Genomic DNA, 22,318 nt, shown 5'->3' on the forward strand with positions numbered 1-22,318 from the left:
ACAATAACCAGAGGGTTCCAGTTGACTGACACAATAACCAGAGGGTTCCAGTTGACTGACACAATAACCAGAGGGTTCCAGTTGACTGACACAATAACCAGAGGGTTCCAGTTGACTGACGCAATAACCAGAGGGTTCCAGTTGACTGACACAACAACCAGACGGTTCCAGTTGACTGACACAACAACCAGAGGGTTCCAGTTGACTGACGCAATAACCAGAGGGTTCCAGTTGACTGAAGCAATAACCAGAGGGTTCCAGTTGACTGACACAATAACCAGAGGGTTCCAGTTGACTGACGCAATAACCAGAGGGTTCCAGTTGACTGACACAATAACCAGAGGGTTCCAGTTGACTGACACAATAACCAGAGGGTTCCAGTTGACTGACGCAATAACCAGAGGGTTCCAGTTGACTGACACAACAACCAGAGGGTTCCAGTTGATTGACACAATAACCAGAGGGTTCCAGTTGACTGACGCAATAACCAGAGGGTTCCAGTTGACTGACACAACAACCAGAGGGTTCCAGTTGACTGACACAATAACCAGAGGGTTCCAGTTGACTGACACAATAACCAGAGGGTTCCAGTTGACTGACACAATAACCAGGGGGTTCCAGTTGACTGACACAATAACCAGAGGGTTCCAGTTGATTGACACAATAAAACCAGAGGGTTCCAGTTGACTGACACAATAACCAGAGGGTTCCAGTTGACTGACACAATAACCAGAGGGTTCCAGTTGACTGACACAATAACCAGAGGGTTCCAGTTGATTGACACAATAAAACCAGAGGGTTCCAGTTGACTGACACAATAACCAGAGGGTTCCAGTTGATTGACACAATAACCAGACTGTTCCAGTTGACTGACACAATAACCAGAGGGTTCCAGTTGACTGACACAATAACCAGAGGGTTCCAGTTGATTGACACAATAAAACCAGAGGGTTCCAGTTGACTGACACAATAACCAGAGGGTTCCAGTTGACTGACACAATAACCAGAGGGTTCCAGTTGACTGACACAATAACCAGAGGGTTCCAGTTGATTGACACAATAAAACCAGAGGGTTCCAGTTGACTGATACAATATCCAAATGGTTCAAGTTGACTGATTAAATAACCAGAGGGTTCCAGTTGAATGACACAACAACCAGAGGGTTCCAGTTGACTGACACAACAACCAGATGGTTCCAGTTGACTGACACAACAACCAAATGGTTCCAGTTGACTGACACAACAACCAGAGGGTTCCAGTTGACTTGACACAATAACCAGAGGGTTCCAGTTGACTGACACAATAACCAGAGGGTTCCAGTTGACTGACACAATAACCAGATGGTTCCAGTTGACTGACACAACAACCAGAGGGTTCCAGTTGACTGACACAATAACCAGAGGGTTCCAGTTGATTGACACAATAAAACCAGAGGGTTCCAGTTGACTGACACAATAACCAGACTGTTCCAGTTGACTGACACAATAACCAGAGGGTTCCAGTTGACTGACACAATAACCAGAGGGTTCCAGTTGACTGACACAATAACCAGAGGGTTCCAGTTGACTGACAAAATAACCAGATGGTTTCAGTTGACTGACACAATAACCAGACCGTTCCAGTTGACTGACACAATAACCAGAGGATTCCAGTTGACTGACACAATAACCAGAGGGTTCCAGTTGACTGACACAATAACCAGAGGGTTCCAGTTGACTGACACAATAACCAGAGGGTTCCAGTTGACTGACACAATAACCAGAGGGTTCCAGTTGACTGACACAATAACCAGAGGGTTCCAGTTGACTGACACAATAACCAGAGGGTTCCAGTTGACTGACACAATAACCAGAGGGTTCCAGTTGATTGACACAATAACCAGACTGTTCCAGTTGACTGACACAATAACCAGAGGGTTCCAGTTGACTGACACAATAACCAGAGGGTTCCAGTTGACTGACAAAATAACCAGATGGTTTCAGTTGACTGACACAATAACCACATGGTTTCAGTTGACTGACACAATAACCAGAGGGTTCCAGTTGACTGACACAATAACCAGAGGGTTCCAGTTGACTGACACAATAACCACATGGTTTCAGTTGACTGCCACAATAACCAGACCGTTCCAGTTGACTGACACAATAACCAGAGGGTTCCAGTTGACTGACACAATAACCAGAGGGTTCCAGTTGACTGACGCAATAACCAGAGGGTTCCAGTTGACTGACGCAATAACCAGAGGGTTCCAGTTGACTGACACAATAACCAGAGGGTTCCAGTTGACTGACACAATAACCAGAGGGTTCCAGTTGACTGACACAATAACCAGAGGGTTCCAGTTGACTGACACAATAACCAGAGGGTTCCAGTTGACTGACGCAATAACCAGAGGGTTCCAGTTGACTGACACAACAACCAGAGGGTTCCAGTTGACTGACACAACAACCAGAGGGTTCCAGTTGACTGACGCAATAACCAGAGGGTTCCAGTTGACTGACGCAATAACCAGAGGGTTCCAGTTGACTGACACAATAACCAGAGGGTTCCAGTTGACTGACGCAATAACCAGAGGGTTCCAGTTGACTGACACAATAACCAGAGGGTTCCAGTTGACTGACACAATAACCAGAGGGTTCCAGTTGACTGACGCAATAACCAGAGGGTTCCAGTTGACTGACACAACAACCAGAGGGTTCCAGTTGATTGACACAATAACCAGAGGGTTCCAGTTGACTGACGCAATAACCAGAGGGTTCCAGTTGACTGACACAACAACCAGAGGGTTCCAGTTGACTGACACAATAACCAGAGGGTTCCAGTTGACTGACACAATAACCAGAGGGTTCCAGTTGACTGACACAATAACCAGGGGGTTCCAGTTGACTGACACAATAACCAGAGGGTTCCAGTTGATTGACACAATAAAACCAGAGGGTTCCAGTTGACTGACACAATAACCAGAGGGTTCCAGTTGACTGACACAATAACCAGAGGGTTCCAGTTGACTGACACAATAACCAGAGGGTTCCAGTTGATTGACACAATAAAACCAGAGGGTTCCAGTTGACTGACACAATAACCAGAGGGTTCCAGTTGATTGACACAATAACCAGACTGTTCCAGTTGACTGACACAATAACCAGAGGGTTCCAGTTGACTGACACAATAACCAGAGGGTTCCAGTTGATTGACACAATAAAACCAGAGGGTTCCAGTTGACTGACACAATAACCAGAGGGTTCCAGTTGACTGACACAATAACCAGAGGGTTCCAGTTGACTGACACAATAACCAGAGGGTTCCAGTTGATTGACACAATAAAACCAGAGGGTTCCAGTTGACTGATACAATATCCAAATGGTTCAAGTTGACTGATTAAATAACCAGAGGGTTCCAGTTGAATGACACAACAACCAGAGGGTTCCAGTTGACTGACACAACAACCAGATGGTTCCAGTTGACTGACACAACAACCAGATGGTTCCAGTTGACTGACACAACAACCAGAGGGTTCCAGTTGACTTGACACAATAACCAGAGGGTTCCAGTTGACTGACACAATAACCAGAGGGTTCCAGTTGACTGACACAATAACCAGATGGTTCCAGTTGACTGACACAACAACCAGAGGGTTCCAGTTGACTGACACAATAACCAGAGGGTTCCAGTTGATTGACACAATAAAACCAGAGGGTTCCAGTTGACTGACACAATAACCAGACTGTTCCAGTTTACTGACACAATAACCAGAGGGTTCCAGTTGACTGACACAATAACCAGAGGGTTCCAGTTGACTGACACAATAACCAGAGGGTTCCAGTTGACTGACAAAATAACCAGACCGTTCCAGTTGACTGACACAATAACCACATGGTTTCAGTTGACTGACACAATAACCAGACCGTTCCAGTTGACTGACACAATAACCAGAGGATTCCAGTTGACTGACACAATAACCAGAGGGTTCCAGTTGACTGACACAATAACCAGAGGGTTCCAGTTGACTGACACAATAACCAGAGGGTTCCAGTTGACTGACACAATAACCAGAGGGTTCCAGTTGACTGACACAATAACCAGAGGGTTCCAGTTGACTGACACAATAACCAGAGGGTTCCAGTTGACTGACACAATAACCAGAGGGTTCCAGTTGATTGACACAATAACCAGACTGTTCCAGTTGACTGACACAATAACCAGAGGGTTCCAGTTGACTGACACAATAACCAGAGGGTTCCAGTTGACTGACAAAATAACCAGATGGTTTCAGTTGACTGACACAATAACCAGAGGGTTCCAGTTGATTGACACAATAAAACCAGAGGGTTCCAGTTGACTGACACAATAACCAGAGGGTTCCAGTTGACTGACAAAATAACCAGATGGTTCCAGTTGACTGACACAATAACCACATGGTTTCAGTTTACTGACACAATAACCAGACCGTTCCAGTTGACTGACACAATAACCAGAGGGTTCCAGTTGACTGACACAATAACCAGAGGGTTCCAGTTGACTGACACAATAACCAGAGGGTTCCAGTTGACTGACACAATAACCAGAGGGTTCCAGTTGATTGACACAATAAAACCAGAGGGTTCCAGTTGACTGACACAATAACCAGAGGGTTCCAGTTGACTGACACAATAGAGGGTTCCAGTTGACTGACGCAATAACCAGAGGGTTCCAGTTGACTGACACAATAACCAGAGGGTTCCAGTTGACTGACGCAATAACCAGAGGGTTCCAGTTGACTGACACAACAACCAGAGGGTTCCAGTTGACTGACGCAATAACCAGAGGGTTCCAGTTGACTGACGCAATAACCAGAGGGTTCCAGTTGACTGACACAATAACCAGAGGGTTCCAGTTGACTGACGCAATAACCAGAGGGTTCCAGTTGACTGACACAATAACCAGAGGGTTCCAGTTGACTGACACAATAACCAGAGGGTTCCAGTTGACTGACGCAATAACCAGAGGGTTCCAGTTGACTGACACAACAACCAGAGGGTTCCAGTTGATTGACACAATAACCAGAGGGTTCCAGTTGACTGACGCAATAACCAGAGGGTTCCAGTTGACTGACACAACAACCAGAGGGTTCCAGTTGACTGACACAATAACCAGAGGGTTCCAGTTGACTGACACAATAACCAGAGGGTTCCAGTTGACTGACACAATAACCAGGGGGTTCCAGTTGACTGACACAATAACCAGAGGGTTCCAGTTGATTGACACAATAAAACCAGAGGGTTCCAGTTGACTGACACAATAACCAGAGGGTTCCAGTTGACTGACACAATAACCAGAGGGTTCCAGTTGACTGACACAATAACCAGAGGGTTCCAGTTGATTGACACAATAAAACCAGAGGGTTCCAGTTGACTGACACAATAACCAGAGGGTTCCAGTTGATTGACACAATAACCAGACTCTTCCAGTTGACTGACACAATAACCAGAGGGTTCCAGTTGACTGACACAATAACCAGAGGGTTCCAGTTGATTGACACAATAAAACCAGAGGGTTCCAGTTGACTGACACAATAACCAGAGGGTTCCAGTTGACTGACACAATAACCAGAGGGTTCCAGTTGACTGACACAATAACCAGAGGGTTCCAGTTGATTGACACAATAAAACCAGAGGGTTCCAGTTGACTGACACAATAACCAGAGGGTTCCAGTTGATTGACACAATAAAACCAGAGGGTTCCAGTTGACTGACACAATAACCAGAGGGTTCCAGTTGACTGACACAATAACCAGAGGGTTCCAGTTGACTGACACAATAACCAGAGGGTTCCAGTTGACTGACACAATAACCAGAGGGTTCCAGTTGATTGACACAATAAAACCAGAGGGTTCCAGTTGACTGACACAATAACCAGAGGGTTCCAGTTGACTGACACAATAACCAGAGGGTTCCAGTTGACTGACACAATAACCAGAGGGTTCCAGTTGATTGACACAATAAAACCAGAGGGTTCCAGTTGACTGACACAATAACCAGAGGGTTCCAGTTGATTGACACAATAACCAGACTGTTCCAGTTGACTGACACAATAACCAGAGGGTTCCAGTTGACTGACACAATAACCAGAGGGTTCCAGTTGATTGACACAATAACCAGACTGTTCCAGTTGACTGACACAACAACCAGAGGGTTCCAGTTGACTGACACAATAACCAGAGGGTTCCAGTTGACTGACACAATAACCAGAGGGTTCCAGTTGACTGACACAATAACCAGAGGGTTCCAGTTGACTGACACAATAACCAGAGGGTTCCAGTTGATTGACACAATAAAACCAGAGGGTTCCAGTTGACTGACACAATAACCAGAGGGTTCCAGTTGACTGACACAATAACCAGAGGGTTCCAGTTGACTGACACAATAACCAGAGGGTTCCAGTTGACTGACACAATAACCAGAGGGTTCCAGTTGATTGACACAATAAAACCAGAGGGTTCCAGTTGACTGACACAATAACCAGAGGGTTCCAGTTGACTGACACAATAACCAGAGGGTTCCAGTTGACTGACACAATAACCAGAGGGTTCCAGTTGATTGACACAATAAAACCAGAGGGTTCCAGTTGACTGACACAATAACCAGAGGGTTCCAGTTGACTGACACAATAGAGGGTTCCAGTTGACTGACACAATAACCAGAGGGTTCCACTTGACTGACACAATAACCAGATGGTTCCAGTTGAGTGTCTCTGACTAGCCTGTAATGGACTGTCACACGTATGATGTAATGGACTGTCACACAAATATGATGTCATGGACTATCACACACATGTATGATGTAATGGACTGTCACACACGTATGATGTCATGGACTGTCACACATGTATGATGTCATGGAACTGTCACACATGTATGATGTCATGGAACGTCACACATGTATGATGTCATGGACTGTCACACATGTATGATGTCATGGAACTGTCACACATGTATGATGTCATGGAATGTCACACATGTATGATATCATGGACTGTCACACATGTATGATGTCATGGAACTGTCACACATGTATGATGTCATGGACTGTCACACATGTATGATGTCATGGACTGTCACACACTTAATGATGTAATGGACTGTCACACATGTATGATGTCATGGAACTGTCACACATGTATGATGTCATGGACTGTTACACATGTATGATGTCATGGAACTGTCACACATGTATGATGTCATGGAACTGCCACACATGTATGATGTCATGGACTGTCACACATGTATGATGTCATGGACTCTCACACACTTAATGATGTAATGGACTGTCACACATGTATGATGTCATGGACTGTCACACACTTAATGATGTAATGGACTGTCACACATGTATGATGTCATGGAACTGTCACACATGTATGATGTCATGGACTGTCACACATGTATGATGTCATGGACTGTCACACATGTATGATGTCATGGACTCTCACACACTTAATGATGTAATGGACTGTCACACATGTATGATGTCATGGACTCTCACACACTTAATGATGTAATGGACTGTCACACATGTATGATGTCATGGACTGTCACACACTTATGACGTAATGGACTGTCACACATGTATTATGTCATGGACTGTCATGTGTGATGTCAGGGATTGTCACACACATTTGATGTCATGGACATAATGGACTGTCACACACGTATGACGCAATTGACCGTCACACATGTATGATGTCATGGAACTGTCACACATGTATGATGTAATGGACTGTCACACACGTATGTGGTATCTACCACATCCTTCCAATAGTGCGGTATCTACAACATCCTTCCGATATTGCGGTATCTACAACATCCTTCCAAAAGTGTGGTATCTACAACATCCTTCCAATAGTGTGGTATCTACAACATCCTTCCAATAGTGTGGTATCTACCACATCCTTCCAATAGTGTGGTATCTACCACATCCTTCCAAAACTGTGGTATGTAGAACATCCTTCCAATAGTGTGGTATCTACAACATCCTTCCAATAGTGTGGTATCTACCACATCCTTCCACTAGTGTGGTATCTACCACATCCTTCCAAAACTGTGGTATGTAGAACATCCTTTCAATAGTGTGGTATCTACAACATCTTTCCAATAGTGTGGTATCTACAACATCCTTCCAATAGTGTGGTATCTTCCACATCCTTCCAATAGTGTGGTATCTACAACATCCTTCCAATAGTGTGGTATCTACAACATCCTTCCAATAGTGTGGTATCTACCACATCCTTCCAATAGTGTGGTATCTACAACATCCTTCCAATAGTGTGGTATCTACCCCATCCTTCCACTAGTGTGGTATCTACCACATCCTTCCAAAACTGGTATGTAGAACATCCTTCCAATAGTGTGGTATCTACAACATCTTTCCAATAGTGTGGTATCTACCGCATCCTTCCAATAGTGTGGTATCTACAACATCTTTCCAATAGTGTGGTATCTACCGCATCCTTCCAATAGTGTGGTATCTACAACATCTTTCCACAGGAGAAATGGAGCATCAGTTAAGAACAACTGCAGATTGAAAAGGATATTCATAGTTTATGTGATTATATCGCTTGCAAACACAAAGGTGATATTGTGTGAGAATCTGCTGACCTGTTCTAGCTCACTGTCACTGTGGCCTTGGTCAGTGGGTCTGCTGAGGCCCCCATGCTGGATCTGCTGGCTCTCCACTTCCATAATAAGTGGTCCGTCAGTTATGATGCTGACTGATTCCTGGAAACTGACAGTCTTCAAGGTTCGCTCCTTTGTTGCAGTGCCACTGTCATCTTGCCACAACTTCTGTGAATGGTAAAAACAAAGAAGATTCCTTTCTGGTCATGGATATGTACAAGAAACATGGCTTGTTAATATGCATTTTCATGAAAGGAATAAAAGGAAATGATGATGAAGTCTGCACAGCAGTGATAGTATGGTCAATGTGTGGAGGTCCAAACATTAAGTGGAGCCAACTCTGGTTCTGTTAAAGACCTCCAAAAGAAGACTTGACTAATATCATTTCAGCTGTGTTGAAATAAAGGCCCTGTATGCTTCTAAACTGAGGTTTTCTGCTTAAGAACATTAATCCAGTGCCCCTCTGAATTTGTGAGCCACCCACCCAACACATTCCAGACCTCACAATCGCCCCATGGTGCTAGACCTCTTTCACTGACCACAGGCCACGGACAACAAGCTCTGTTGCTTTTCTTGTTTTACTGCCTTCTTGACAGACTTTCTTAAGTACCCTCAGCATCACTTCAGTCAATTGGGGCGCTCACAGCACCCCCCCGCCACCCCGAATGGGTCAAGCGGTAGGAAATGGATGGATGGACAGGTTAAAATTGAAAATGTACCCTTCATTGCACTACAAACGGTATTATTGTGCTATGCATGTTCATTCTGTCCTCCAACACAGTGGTCCCCAACCTTTTTGTATCCGTGGACCGGTCAACGCTTAATAATTAGTCCCGCGGCCCAGGTGGGGGGGGGGGGAATTTTTATTTTGTATTTATTTTTCTGTCATGCAAAAGGGACGTTTTTGTAATGGAAAAGGGAGGTTTTTGTGGTTGGTGGACTAATTGTAAGTGTATATTGTGTTTTTTATGTTGATTTAATCCAAAAAATAAATAAATAAATAAAAAATTATAATATACGTATATTTTTTTAAAATAAAAATGAATAAAAAATTATTCTGCGGCCCTGTACCAATCGGTTGGGGACCATTGCTCCAACATATTGCATTTGATTTGATCAGCCTTCAAATGTCATTATTACATTCCGATTGTAGCTGAGATAGGCGCCAGCGCCCCCCGCGACTCCGAAAGGGAATAAGCGGTAGAAAATGGATGGATGGATGGATCAAATAGCTTTTTCAAGGATCCAAATCCGAATTTAAGATTTGATTCTGATTCTCGGGGTGACGACTTAGTCTATCAACAAGCCACTGTGCTGAATTCACGATTTGATTCAGAATTAACTAACATGATTCCCATTTTCGACGGATTCTCTCGATATATTATTTGGAATAAAAAATACAATAACACCTTTTCAAAACGGGCAAAGTAAAAGCTTCTGTCGGCTGCTGACATATGACGCGTGCAGCCAGGAAGTGCACATGTGGCCCAAAACATTCATTTTGAAAAACTGATCTTCAAAAAAAATTGTTTTTTACAGAAGCAATTTAAAAAAAAAAGAATTGATTTAGAATGAGATTGAATAAAAATGGCGATTTTGGAGGTGAACATTTTTTGGGGAGCAACCCCATTTGTTTTTTCTCTCTCCAACAGGCGATTCTGGAGAGAAATAATTCCACCTTTTTTATTAATATTATTTAGGGCAGGGGTCAGCAACCCGCGGCTCCGGAGCTCGTTTACACTCTGATGTGGCTCAGCCACTTACTTGCCGACCGCCTGGAGAAGTCTGGTAGATTTCCAATTTTGATCTCTCTATGAGATATTTCCCGGGTAAACATTTTTCGATTTTCACCCAGACATCAACTTTGACGGCGTGCCATGCTGACAATGCCTCTTAACATCCTTTCTCCATGTCATCGCACCAGGATTTTCACCATGCTATCTGCATGCCGGCAGTCCGGTCAAATTTTGGATGCAACCTCTATCTGAACGCATACGCAACTACAACGCATACTTGGTCAACAACCATACAGGTCACACTGAGGGTTGTGATATAAACTCTAAACACTCTTACTAATATGCACCACACTGTGAACCTACACCAAACAAGAATGACAAACACATTTCAGGAGAACATCCGCACTATAACACAACATGACAGAACAAATATCCAGATTCCCATGTTCCTGACTCTTCCAGGCTCCATTTTACACCCAGCTAAGAGTAGGTAAACAGTCCACAGCTGCAGGAGGACGCGAGCTCAGCTCATGTCTATGGTAAGAGCCAACTTATTACCACAATTTTCTCAGCGAAACCTGCCGGTTGACATGTGCTCGGGAACCATGTCCGCTTGACTGCTCTGTTCCATAGTAAAGCTTCACCTTCGGGAATCTACACAAGGAAAAACCGGCTGTGTTCGTGTTGCTAAAGGCAGCTGCAATACACCGCTTCCCCCCTACATCTTTCTTCTTTGACGTCTCCATTGTTAATTGAACAAATTGCCAAATATTCAGCAACACAGATGTCCAGAATACCGTGGAATTATGCGATTAAAGCAGACGATTTTTAGCTGGAAGAACATGTCCGCTGCAACCGGTGATGTCACGCGTGATGTCATCATTCCACGACGTTTTCAACAAGATATTTCGCGGAAAATTTAAAATTGCAATTTAGTAAACTAAACCGGCCGTATTGGCATGTGTTGCAATGTTAATATTTCATCATTGATATATAAACTATCAGACTGCGTGGTCAGTAGTAGTGGGTTTCAGTAGGCCTTTAATCTTCATTTATTGATGGTACTGCCCTAATAGAAATGTTGAGTGTCTTTTCCATCTTTTCCTCAGCCAACAATCTCTCTCACACACACACACACACACACACACACACACACACACACACACACACACACACACACACACACACACACACACACACACACACACACACACACACCTTACATTGTTAATGATATTAGTGCATGTGACTTTTACACACACACACACACACACACACACACACACACACACACACACACACACACACACACACACACACACACAAAGTCTTCCATCTGGCTGTGGTTGACCACTTGTTAAGCGTAGGAATGTGTGTGTGTGTGTGTGTGTGTGTGTGTGTGTCCATCAGACAGGATTGAACAGAGGAGGGAGGATATCCTGTTACGGCCTGAGGAAAAGACTAGAAGAATGCAAAAGCTCGTGGAAGTTGTGTGTCATCGCACAGAAGTTGTGTAGCCATGGTTTGAGCTGACATTCCACACATAGCGAGCAAAAGGTTTAGGTGAGTGCAGGAACGCATAAAAGATGTAATAATGATCCCAGTCAAAACGCACAAGCTGCATGTTGGAAGGCTGAGAAGCTGCAAGAATCATTTGTGTAAATATTAGACTGAGCAGACAATCTGGGCTGCAGGATCTTTGAATAATCCAGTAATGGGATAAACCATAGTACATTGTGTATTTTTGTGAAAATTGTTTAAATAAAAATGTTTTCTGCCTGCCATAACCATTATTTTCTTCAAATAAACATTGAAATTGAATTGGTGCATTAAAGAATGTCAGCGTATTTAAAATTCCAGCCACTCGAGTTGGCCCGGATTTTATCCATTTTTATTAGTTTCACTCATTAAACAATGAATCAAAGCAACAGGATATGAATAAACATATTTTCAAATCGAATTGATCAATTGTATTGATTAATCATTGGAGCTCGGGAAAAAAATTGTCCTACCATATTTCCTTGAATTGCATCCGGGGCGCTAATTAATTTAAAACCTCTTCTCACTCCAGCGCTTACCAAAGGCATGCGGTAAATTTACTCCTGCGCTTATAAATTACAGTGTGACGTAAGGATACCATCATGTAAAGCACATTTAATAAAAATAACTTTATAATCGTCTTACCTTTACTTATAAATAAAGTCCATGCGCAGCTCCTTCTGATCAAAAGCATCAATAACTTGTTTATAGAAGTCTTCCTTATCTTCAGTTTTAAAAGTCTCTCTGTCTCGATGGAGATCTTCCTTTATTACCTCCTGCTTTGATTGAAAGTCCGGTTTAGAAAACTGCTTTATTTTAGATATGTAGTCCTCCATGTTAAAAGTGCAAGCGAGAGAAAAAAATAAATGATCGCTGCTCACTCTTGCTGCTTGTTGTCACTTCCTCTGCAGCCGAGTAGTCGCAAGAAGGATCACTAGCGCCCTCTACCACCAGGAGGCGGGAGTCATTTAATGAGTCATATTTGACACACGCAGCTATGGTATATTAATAAAATATAGCTGCTTACTGTTCTTTTTAGCATATTCAATAGCTTGGACCTTAAATCCTACTGAATAGCTTTTAATCTTCTTCCCTTTATGCGATTACAAATTATTGAAATCAGCCTCCTCCATTTTGAAAATGATGACAGGCGAAGTGTCACTCGTGACTTGACGAGTTTGACCCGGTGGAAATTCTAGGCATATGCTAATTATTGGGCGAAACGGGTTTTACTCGGCGGAAATTCTAGACATGCGCTAATAGAAATAATATTTTGCGAAACGAGTTTGACCCGGCGGAGCTGGAGGCCACGCCCCCTCCAGCTCCATGCGGACCTGAGTGAGGACAGCCTGTTTTCACATCCACTTTCCCACAACATAAATAGCGTGCCTGCCCAATGACGTTATAACTAGAATGATCGAGGGCGAATTCTTGGTTTCTTATGTGGGTTTATTGTTAGGCAGTTTCAATAACGTTCTCCCGGCGCGGTGACAACACATAAAAACCGCAGTCACGTTTTTGTCTACCGTAAAGCAGTTCGTCTGCCATAAACAGCAATGTTGTGACACTCTTAAACAGGGCAATACTGCCATCTACTGTACATACATATGGTTAGGAAAATAGTGACAGAGAATAGAACAAGGATGGACAATTCAAACCTTAACTCAACAATGAGTAGAGGAGTGTTATGTGTGTGTATATTTGTAAATAAATGAAATTCAAGTATTTTTATTTATATATATAATAATATATATATATATACTTATATATATATATATATATAATAATATATATATATATATATATATATTATATATATATTATGTGTGTGTGTGTGTCATAGTTAGTTTGTGACAAACCCCAAGATGCAGAGATGGAGGCAGGCATGGAGTGAGAAAACATGATTTAATAAAAATAATAATACTAGAACAAACAAGGGTACTAACACAAAGCGCACACGAGGCGGATAACAAACTAAGGGAGCTAACATGGGAGCTAGAAAATAAAAGGAGCTTAGTATGGAGACTAACATAAACAGGACTGGGAACAGAAGTCGTTACGTGTTGTATAAAGACAAATTGGTAGCAGGGAACAAAAAACAGTAAGCTACAAACATCTCACAAAATATAGCTTACCGCTACGCTGCAAAGATACGACACGACACGACAGGAACGACAATACATGACATTTAGCAACGACAAGAGCACCTTCGACATGACAATAATCCGGCACTGACTGGAGGACAAAAGCAGGTACAAATAGGAGCGGGCTGATTGACACCAGGCGTGGCCAGGTGCCAATCAGCCGCAGCTGAGGAGAAACAGCGCACAGGGAAAAAAACAGGAAACAGACAAAATAAGAGCGCTGACAGGAACTAAAAACTGGAAATACTAAACACACAGAGGAAAAACTAAAACACAAACACAAACAGTCAGTGGCAAGCCTATATAGATATATGTATATATACATATATATATATATATACATATGAAATACTTGACTCTTAACCACGCCCCCCACACACAGCCCTCCACCCCCCACCTCCCGAAATCGGAGGCCTCAAGGTTGGCAAGTATGCATGTGTACCAAGCCACATTTGTCATGTCATTCTTATTTTAGTTTAGGTTAGCTCTTTTAGCTCTCAAATCCTAATAACTGTGTTGTTAAAGACAGGAAGTAACAGTCTTTCAGAGAGCATGACTGACAAAGTGCTTTCCGGTTATAACTATGTTGTTAAAGACAGGAAGTAACAGTCTTTCAGAGAGCATGACTCACAAAGCGCTTTCCGGTTTCAAACGTAAAATCCATCCATCCATCCATTTTCTACCGCTTATTCCCTTGTAGCTGAAACGTAAAATAAGACGGTAAAAAGTCATGCAGCCGTTAGAAAAGCCCACGTAGTCATGAGACACAAGGATGCTTGCTGGCAAAGATCTACTTTTGGACAACTTTTAAACATGCAGACAACAGTTCTTTGAAGAAGGTTTAAGTTGTGGAGCAAATTGGAAGGACAAGAAAGATAAATGTGAGTCAGCTGTTGCACATCTGGAAATTGTCACGCAGAATAATCTGCTAAAGTCAAAGGGACTAAATGAGTTCAACGATGGATCATCTTGTCCACCACATGTTCAAAAGTGGCTTTAAAGGCCTACTGAAACCCACTACTACCGACCACGCAGTCTGATAGTTTATATGTCAATGATGAAATATTAACATTGCAACACATTTTTAGTTTACCAAATTGCAATTTTAAATATCCCCGGGAGTTTCTTGTTGAAAACGTCGTTGAATGATGATGTGTACGCGTGACGTCATGGACTGTAAGGAAATATTAGCGCTGCGCACACACACAGCTAAAAGTCGTCTGCTTTAACCACATAATTACACAGTATTTTGGACATCTGTGTTGCTGAATCTTTTGCAATTTGTTCAATTAATAATGGAGAAGTCAAAGTAGAGAGATGGAGTTAGGAAGCTTTAGCCTTTCGCCACACAAACACATGGTGATTCCTTGTTTAAAATTCACGGAGGTGAAGCTTTCCTATGGATCAGAGCGGTCAAGCGAACATGGATCCCGACCAAATGTCAACCAGCAGTTTTCGGTGAGAAAATTGGGGTAAAAAGTCGCCACTTACCGGAAGATCAGCTGTGCTTGTGACGTCCATACAGCTGCCGTCAACTTCCATCAGAGACTGGCGTCACCCTTCCGACTATCAGGTACTATTAAACTCACTAAAACACTAGCAACACAATAGAAAGATAAGGGATTTCCCAGAATTATCCTAGTAAATGTGTCTAAAAGCATCTGAATCCGTCCCAATGCAATCGCGTTTTTTTTTTAACTTGATTTTTTTTTTTCTAGTCCGTCGCTATCAATATCCTCAAACACAAATTTTTCATCCTCGTTCAAATTAATTGTCGTTTTCTCGGTCCGAATAGCTCTTTTTGTTGGAGGCTCCCATTAAAAACAATGTGAGGATGTGAGGAGCCATCAACGGATGATGTCATCGTCTGCGACTTCAAGTAAAGGCAGGGCTTTTCTATTAGCGACCAAAAGTTGCAAACTTTATCTTCTATGTTCTCTACTAAATCCTTTAAGGAAAAATATGGCAATATCGCAAAATGATCAAGTGACAAACCCCAAGATGCAGAGATGGAGGCAGGCATGGAGTGAGAAAACATGATTTAATTAAAATAACAACTACAACAAACAAAAGGGTACTAACACAAAGCGCACACGAGGCGGATAACAAACTAAGGGAGCTAGCATGGGAGCTAGAAAATAAAAGGAGCTTCGCATGGAAGCTAGCAAAAACATAGGGCTTAGCATGGAGGCTAGCACAAACAGAACCGGGAACAGAAGTCGTTACGTGTTGTATAAAGACAAATTGGAAGCAGGGAACAAAAAACAGTAGGCTACAAACATCTAAGGAAATATAGCTTACCGCTACGCTGCAAAGATACGACACGACAGGAGCGACAATACATGACATGTGGCAACGACAAGAGCAACTTCGGCATGACAATAATCCGGCACTGACTGGAGGACAAAAGCAGGTACGAATAGGAGCGGGCTGATTGACACCAGGTGTGGCCAGGTGCCAGACAGCCACAGCTGAGGAGAAACAGCGCACAGGGGAAAAAACAGGAAACAGACAAAATAAGAGCATTGACAGGAACTATAAACAGGAAATACTAAACACACACAGAGGAAAAACTCAAACACAAACCGTCAGTGGCAGGGCTTTTGTATTAGCGACCAAAAGTTGCAAACTTTATCTTCGATGTGCTCGACTAAATCCTTTAAGGAAAAATATGGCAATATCGCGAAATGATCAAATATGACACATAGAACGGACCTGCTGTCCCCGTTTAAATAAGAAAATGTCATTTCCGTAGGCCTTTAATTCTCATGGAAAGATCAATCAATGTTCACTTATATAGCCCTAAATCAGGAGTGTCTCAAAGGGCTGCTCAAGCCACAACAACATCCCGGGCTCAAGTGACTGATCATGAGCATGGAAGGAAGTGCTTGAGGATCTGACTAAAGCTTGTCTGCTGGTGTCCCTTCCCATGTTCTAATACGACACAAGTTATTGAAAGATGATGCAATACCTGTGTCTGAAGAAGATGTGAAGAACTACTTCCTCCCCACATGGACGTGTGTGTACTCACCGACAGCAGCTGGGAGGAACCATCTCATGCTCCTTCCTTAAGTAAGTGAAAGGGGACCTTTTTCCGAAAGTGTGTTCTCCTCAGCCGCGTTCACTCCGGCTACAGTTCATTCCTCTTCCAGATTGTGGGCGTGGCAACTGTTCCCTGCCTCGCCTCTTCCTGCCCTCCCATCTCCTTCCTCTCCTCCACAAAGCTTCTCCTCTCTCTGCTTGTGACGTCACTGAGTTCTCCACATGCACAAAAGATCTGTTCTGTGTACCACCTCAAACGCGCTCCTCCCTTCCTGCTGCAGATCGAGCCCCTCCCACTTCTTAGTGATGAACACATGATGAGTGAAGGGGATGATGGTATTTTCTTCTGTCATCGTCATGGATTTGGCCTCATATTAGATTTATATGGATGCTGCATGTTTCATTAAAGGCCTACTGAAATGAGATTTTCTTATTCTAACGGGGATAGCAGGTCCATTCTATGTGTCATACTTGATCATTTCGCGATATTGCCATATTTTTGCTGAAAGGATTTAGTAGAGAACATGGATGATAAAGTTCGCAACTTTTGGTCGCTAATAAAAAAGCCTTGCCTGTACCGGAAGTAGCAGTCGATGTGCGCGGGTTGTGGAGCTACTCACATCTGAACATTGTTTACAATCATGGCCACCAGCAGCTAGAGCGATTCGGACCGAGAAAGCGACAATTTCCCCATTAATTTTGAGCGAGGATGAAAGATTTGTGGATGAGGAAAGTTAGAGTGAAGCACTAAAAAAGAAAAAAAAAGGCGACGGCTCCAGGCGATGGCAGTGTGAGCGATTCAGATGTTATTATGGGGCGGCATGGCGTAGTGGGTAGAACAGCCGTGCCAGAGACCTGAGGGTTGCAGGTTCACTCCCCGCCTATTGACATCCAAATCGCTGCCGTTGTGTCCTTGGGCAGGACACTTCACCCTTGCCCTGGTGCCGCTCACACTGGTGAATGAATGATGAATGAATGATAGGTGGTGGTCGGAGGGGCCGTAGGCACAAACTGGCAGCCTTGCTTCCGTCAGTCTACCCCAGGGCAGCAGGTCCCTTCTGTGTGTCATACTTAAACATTTCGCGATATTGCCATATTTTTGCTGAAAGGATTTAGTAGAGAACATCGAAGATAAAGTTCGCAACTTTTGGTCGCTAATAAAAAAAGCCTTGCCTGTACCGGAAGTAGCAGATGATGTGCGCGTGACGTCACCGGTTGTAGAGCTACTCACATTCTCACAAAGTCTACAATCATGGCCAGCAGCAGCTAGAGCGATTCGGACGGAGAAAGCGACAATTTCCCTGTTAATTTGAGCGAGGATGAAAGATTTGTGGATGAGGAAAGTTAGAGTGAAGCACTAAAAAAGAAAAAGAAAAGGCGACCGCTCCAGGCGACGGCAGTGTGAGCGATTCAGATGTTATTATGGGGCGGCTTGGCGTAGTGGGTAGAACGGCCGTGCCAGAAACCTGAGGGTTGCAGGTTCGCTCCCCGCCTATTGACATCCAAATCGCTGCCGTTGTGTCTTTGGGCAGGACACTTCACCCTTGCCCTGGTGCCGCTCACACTGGTGAATGAATGATGAATGAATGATAGGTGGTGGTCGGAGGGTCCATAGGCGCAAACTGGCAGCCTTGCTTCCGTCAGTCTACCCCAGGGCAGCAGGTCCATTCTATGTGTCATACTTGATCATTTCGCGATATTGCCATATTTTTGCTGAAAAGATTTAGTAGAGAACATCGACGATAAAGTTCGCAACTTTTGGTCGCTAATAAAAAAAGCCTTGCCTGTACCGGAAGTAGCAGATGATGTGCGTGTGACGTCACGGGTTGTGGAGCTACTCACATTCTCACAAAGTCTACAATCATGGCCACCAGCAGCTAGAACGAGTCGGACGGAGAAAGCGAAAATTTCCCCATTAATTTGAGCGAGGATGAAAGATTTGTGGAGGAGGAAAGTTAGAGTGAAGCACTAAAAAAGAAAAAAAAAAGGCGACGGCTCCAGGCGACGGCAGTGTGAGCGATTCAGATGTTATTATGGGGTGGCATGGCGTAGTGGGTAGAACGGCCGTGCCAGAAACCTGAGGGTTGCAGGTTCGCTCCCCGCCTATTAACATCCAAATTGCTGCCGTTGTGTCCTTCGGCAGGACACTTCACCCTTGCCCTGGTGCCGCTCACACTGGTGAATGAATGATGAATGAATGATTGGTGGTGGTCGGAGGGGCCGTAGGCGCAAACTGGCAGCCATGCTTCTGTCAGTCTACCCCAGGGCAGCAGGTCCATTCTATGTGTCATACTTGATCATTTTGCGATATTGACATATTTTTCTGAAAGTATTTAGTAAAGAACATCGACGATAAAGTTCGGAACTTTTGGTCGCTAATAAAAAAAGCCTTGCCTGTACCGGAAGTAGCAGACGGGTTGTAGGGCTCATCACATCCTCACATTGTTTATAATGTGAGCCACCAGCAGTGAGAGCGATTCTGACCGAAAAAGCGACAATTTCCCCATTAATTTGAGCGAGGATGAAAGATTTGTGGATGAGGAAATTTAGAGGCAAGCACTAAAAAAAGAAAAAAAAGAAAAGGAGACAGCTCCAGGCGGCGGCAATGGGAGTGTTTCAGATGTTATTAGACACATTTACCAGGATAATACCGGAAAATCCCTTATCTGCTTATTGTGTTAATAGTATTTTAGTGAGATTATAAAGTCATACCTGAAAGTCGGATGGCTGCGGTGAACGCCAGTGTCTCTGAGAGAAGCCGAGGAGCCAAGATCACAGCTGCCTTTCTGAGCTGCAGGATGTGGTCGCGTAATCCATTCAAGTCTCCGGTAAGAGCCGACTTAATATCACAATTTTCCCTTCCAAAAACTTGCTGGTTGACGTAGAGAAACATGTGCGCTCGACCGCTCTGTGTTAAAGCTTCACAACAAAGACGGAAACACTGGATGTGTTTCGGTGCTAAAGGCAGCTGCAATCCACCGCTTTCCACCAACAGCATTCTTCTTTGACGTCTCCATTATTAATTGAACAAATTGCAAAAGATTCAGCAACACGGATGTCCAAAATACTGTGTAATTGTGCGATGAAAAGAGACGACTTTTAGCCGTGAGTGGTGCTGGGCTAAAATGTCCGCTCCAACCAATAGCGTCATCATTACCTCGCGGGAAATTTAAAATTGCAATTTAGGAAACTAAAAAGGCCGTATTGGTATGTGTTGCAATGTTAATATTTCATCATTGATATATAAACTATCAGACTGAGTGGTCGCTAGTAGTGGGTTTCAGTAGGCCTTTAATACCACATTTCATTTATTATTCAAAGGCTATTATTATTTAGATAGGTATGGTGATCCTGTTTTTAATACTGAAAAAAAAAACCTAAAGGTCTAATGTCATCTCAAGTAGAACTGAATTCAAATAGTCTCTCCGTGAAAAGCTGAATTATTCATAAATGAATTACACGCCTTTTTACAACACTTATGAACGGAAGTTATCCAATACAAAAGAAAAAGGTTTTGCTACATTGCAAAAACAGGACAATCCATGCAATGTTCAGCACTGACGATCACAGTCGTCACGACAGGAAAACCAGCGCTGACCACGGATGTGACCCCGCCCCTAAACAGGAAATGCAGCAAAAACAAAAGGCCAGCTGCACTGCACCACAATACACGCTAACAATGTGCTGTAGAGCCCAAAACTTCATCAGGATACCCCAAAATAAACCAACGAATTGTGTCTTCAGGAAGTCCAGAGGTTATAGTCTATCAACTGCATACTAGGCCTGTCTTTGACTCGGGATGTTCTTTGTTGATTGTGATTTGTTACATGTTGTCCATAGTCGATGATCAATACTGTATGTTTGTATAATCCATCATGCAGACCAGGGGTCCCCAACCTTTTTGAAACAAAGAGCTACTTCTTGGGTACTGATTAATGCGAAGGGCTACCAGTTTGATACACACTTAAATAAATTGCCGGAAATAGCCAATTTGCTCAATTTACCTTTAGTATATATATATATATATATATATATATATATATATATATATATATATGTCCAGGGTGTACCCTGCCGTCCGCCCGATTGTAGCTGAGATAGGCGCCAGCGCCCCCCGCGACCCGAAAGGGAATAAGCGGTAGAAATGGATGGATAGACGGATATATATATATATATATATATATATATATATATAATATATATATATATATATATATATATAAAAGGGTATATTTGTCAGTCATTCCGTCGTACATTTTTTTTCCTTTTACGGAATGTTTTTTGTAGAGAATAAATGATGAAAAAAACACTTAATTGATCGGTTTAAATGAGGAGAAAACATGAAAAAAATGTAAATTAAATTTTGAAACATAGTTTATCTTCAATTTCCACTCTTTAAAATTTAAAATTCCACCGAAAAAAAAGAAGAGAAAAATTAGCTTATTCAAATCTTTTTGAAAAATGTTTAAAAAAGAATTTATGAAACATCAATAGTATTTTTTCCTGATTAAGGTTAATTTTTTAGAATTTTGTTGACATGTTTTAAATAGGTTAAAATCCAATCTGCATTTTATTAGAATATATAACAAATTGGACCAAGCTATATTTCTAACAAAGACAAATCATTATTTCTTCTAGATTTTCCAGAACAAAAATGTTAAAAGAAATTCAAAATACTTTGAAATAAGATTTAAATTTGATTCTACAGATGTTTTAGATTTGCCATAATATTTTTTGGGGAATTTTAATCATAATAGGTTTGAAGAAATATTTCACAAATAGTCTTCGTTGAAAAAACAGAAGCTAAAATGAAGAATTAAATTAAAATGTGTTCATTATTCTTTACAATAGAAAACAATTATTTACTTGAACTTTGATTTAAATTGTCAGGAAAAAAGAGGAAGGAATTTAAAAGGTAAAAAGGTATATATGTGTTTAAAAATCCTAAAATCATTTTTAAGGTTGTATTTTTTCTCTAAAATTGTCTTTCTGAAAGTTATAAGAAGCAAAGTAAAAAAATAAATGAATTTATTTAAACAAGGGAAGACCAAGCCTTTAAAATATTTTCTTGGATTTTCAAACTTTATTTGAGTTTTGTCTCTCTTAGAATTAAAAATGTAGAGCAAAGTGAGACCAGCTTGCTAGTAAATAAATAAAATGTAAAAAATAGAGGCAGCTCACTGGTAAGTGCTGCTATTTGAGCTATT

General features: G+C 42.4%; 1 protein-coding gene across 5 annotated transcripts in view; it reads right to left on the minus strand.

Annotated features, from left to right (window-relative positions):
* LOC133536444 (PALM2-AKAP2 fusion protein) overlaps window positions 1-22,318 on the minus strand; it is a 225,984-nt gene that overhangs the window by 28,264 nt on the left and 175,402 nt on the right. For all 5 annotated transcript variants that reach the window (XM_061876971.1, XM_061876969.1, XM_061876968.1 and 2 more), the window contains one exon: window positions 8,633-8,818. In XM_061876971.1, the coding sequence (XP_061732955.1) occupies window positions 8,633-8,818 (186 nt within the window). The remainder of the gene's footprint in view (window positions 1-8,632; window positions 8,819-22,318) is intronic.

The sequence above is a fragment of the Nerophis ophidion genome, linkage group LG17 (genome assembly GCF_033978795.1).
Source record: "Nerophis ophidion isolate RoL-2023_Sa linkage group LG17, RoL_Noph_v1.0, whole genome shotgun sequence".
Taxonomy (NCBI): Eukaryota; Metazoa; Chordata; class Actinopteri; order Syngnathiformes; family Syngnathidae; genus Nerophis; species Nerophis ophidion.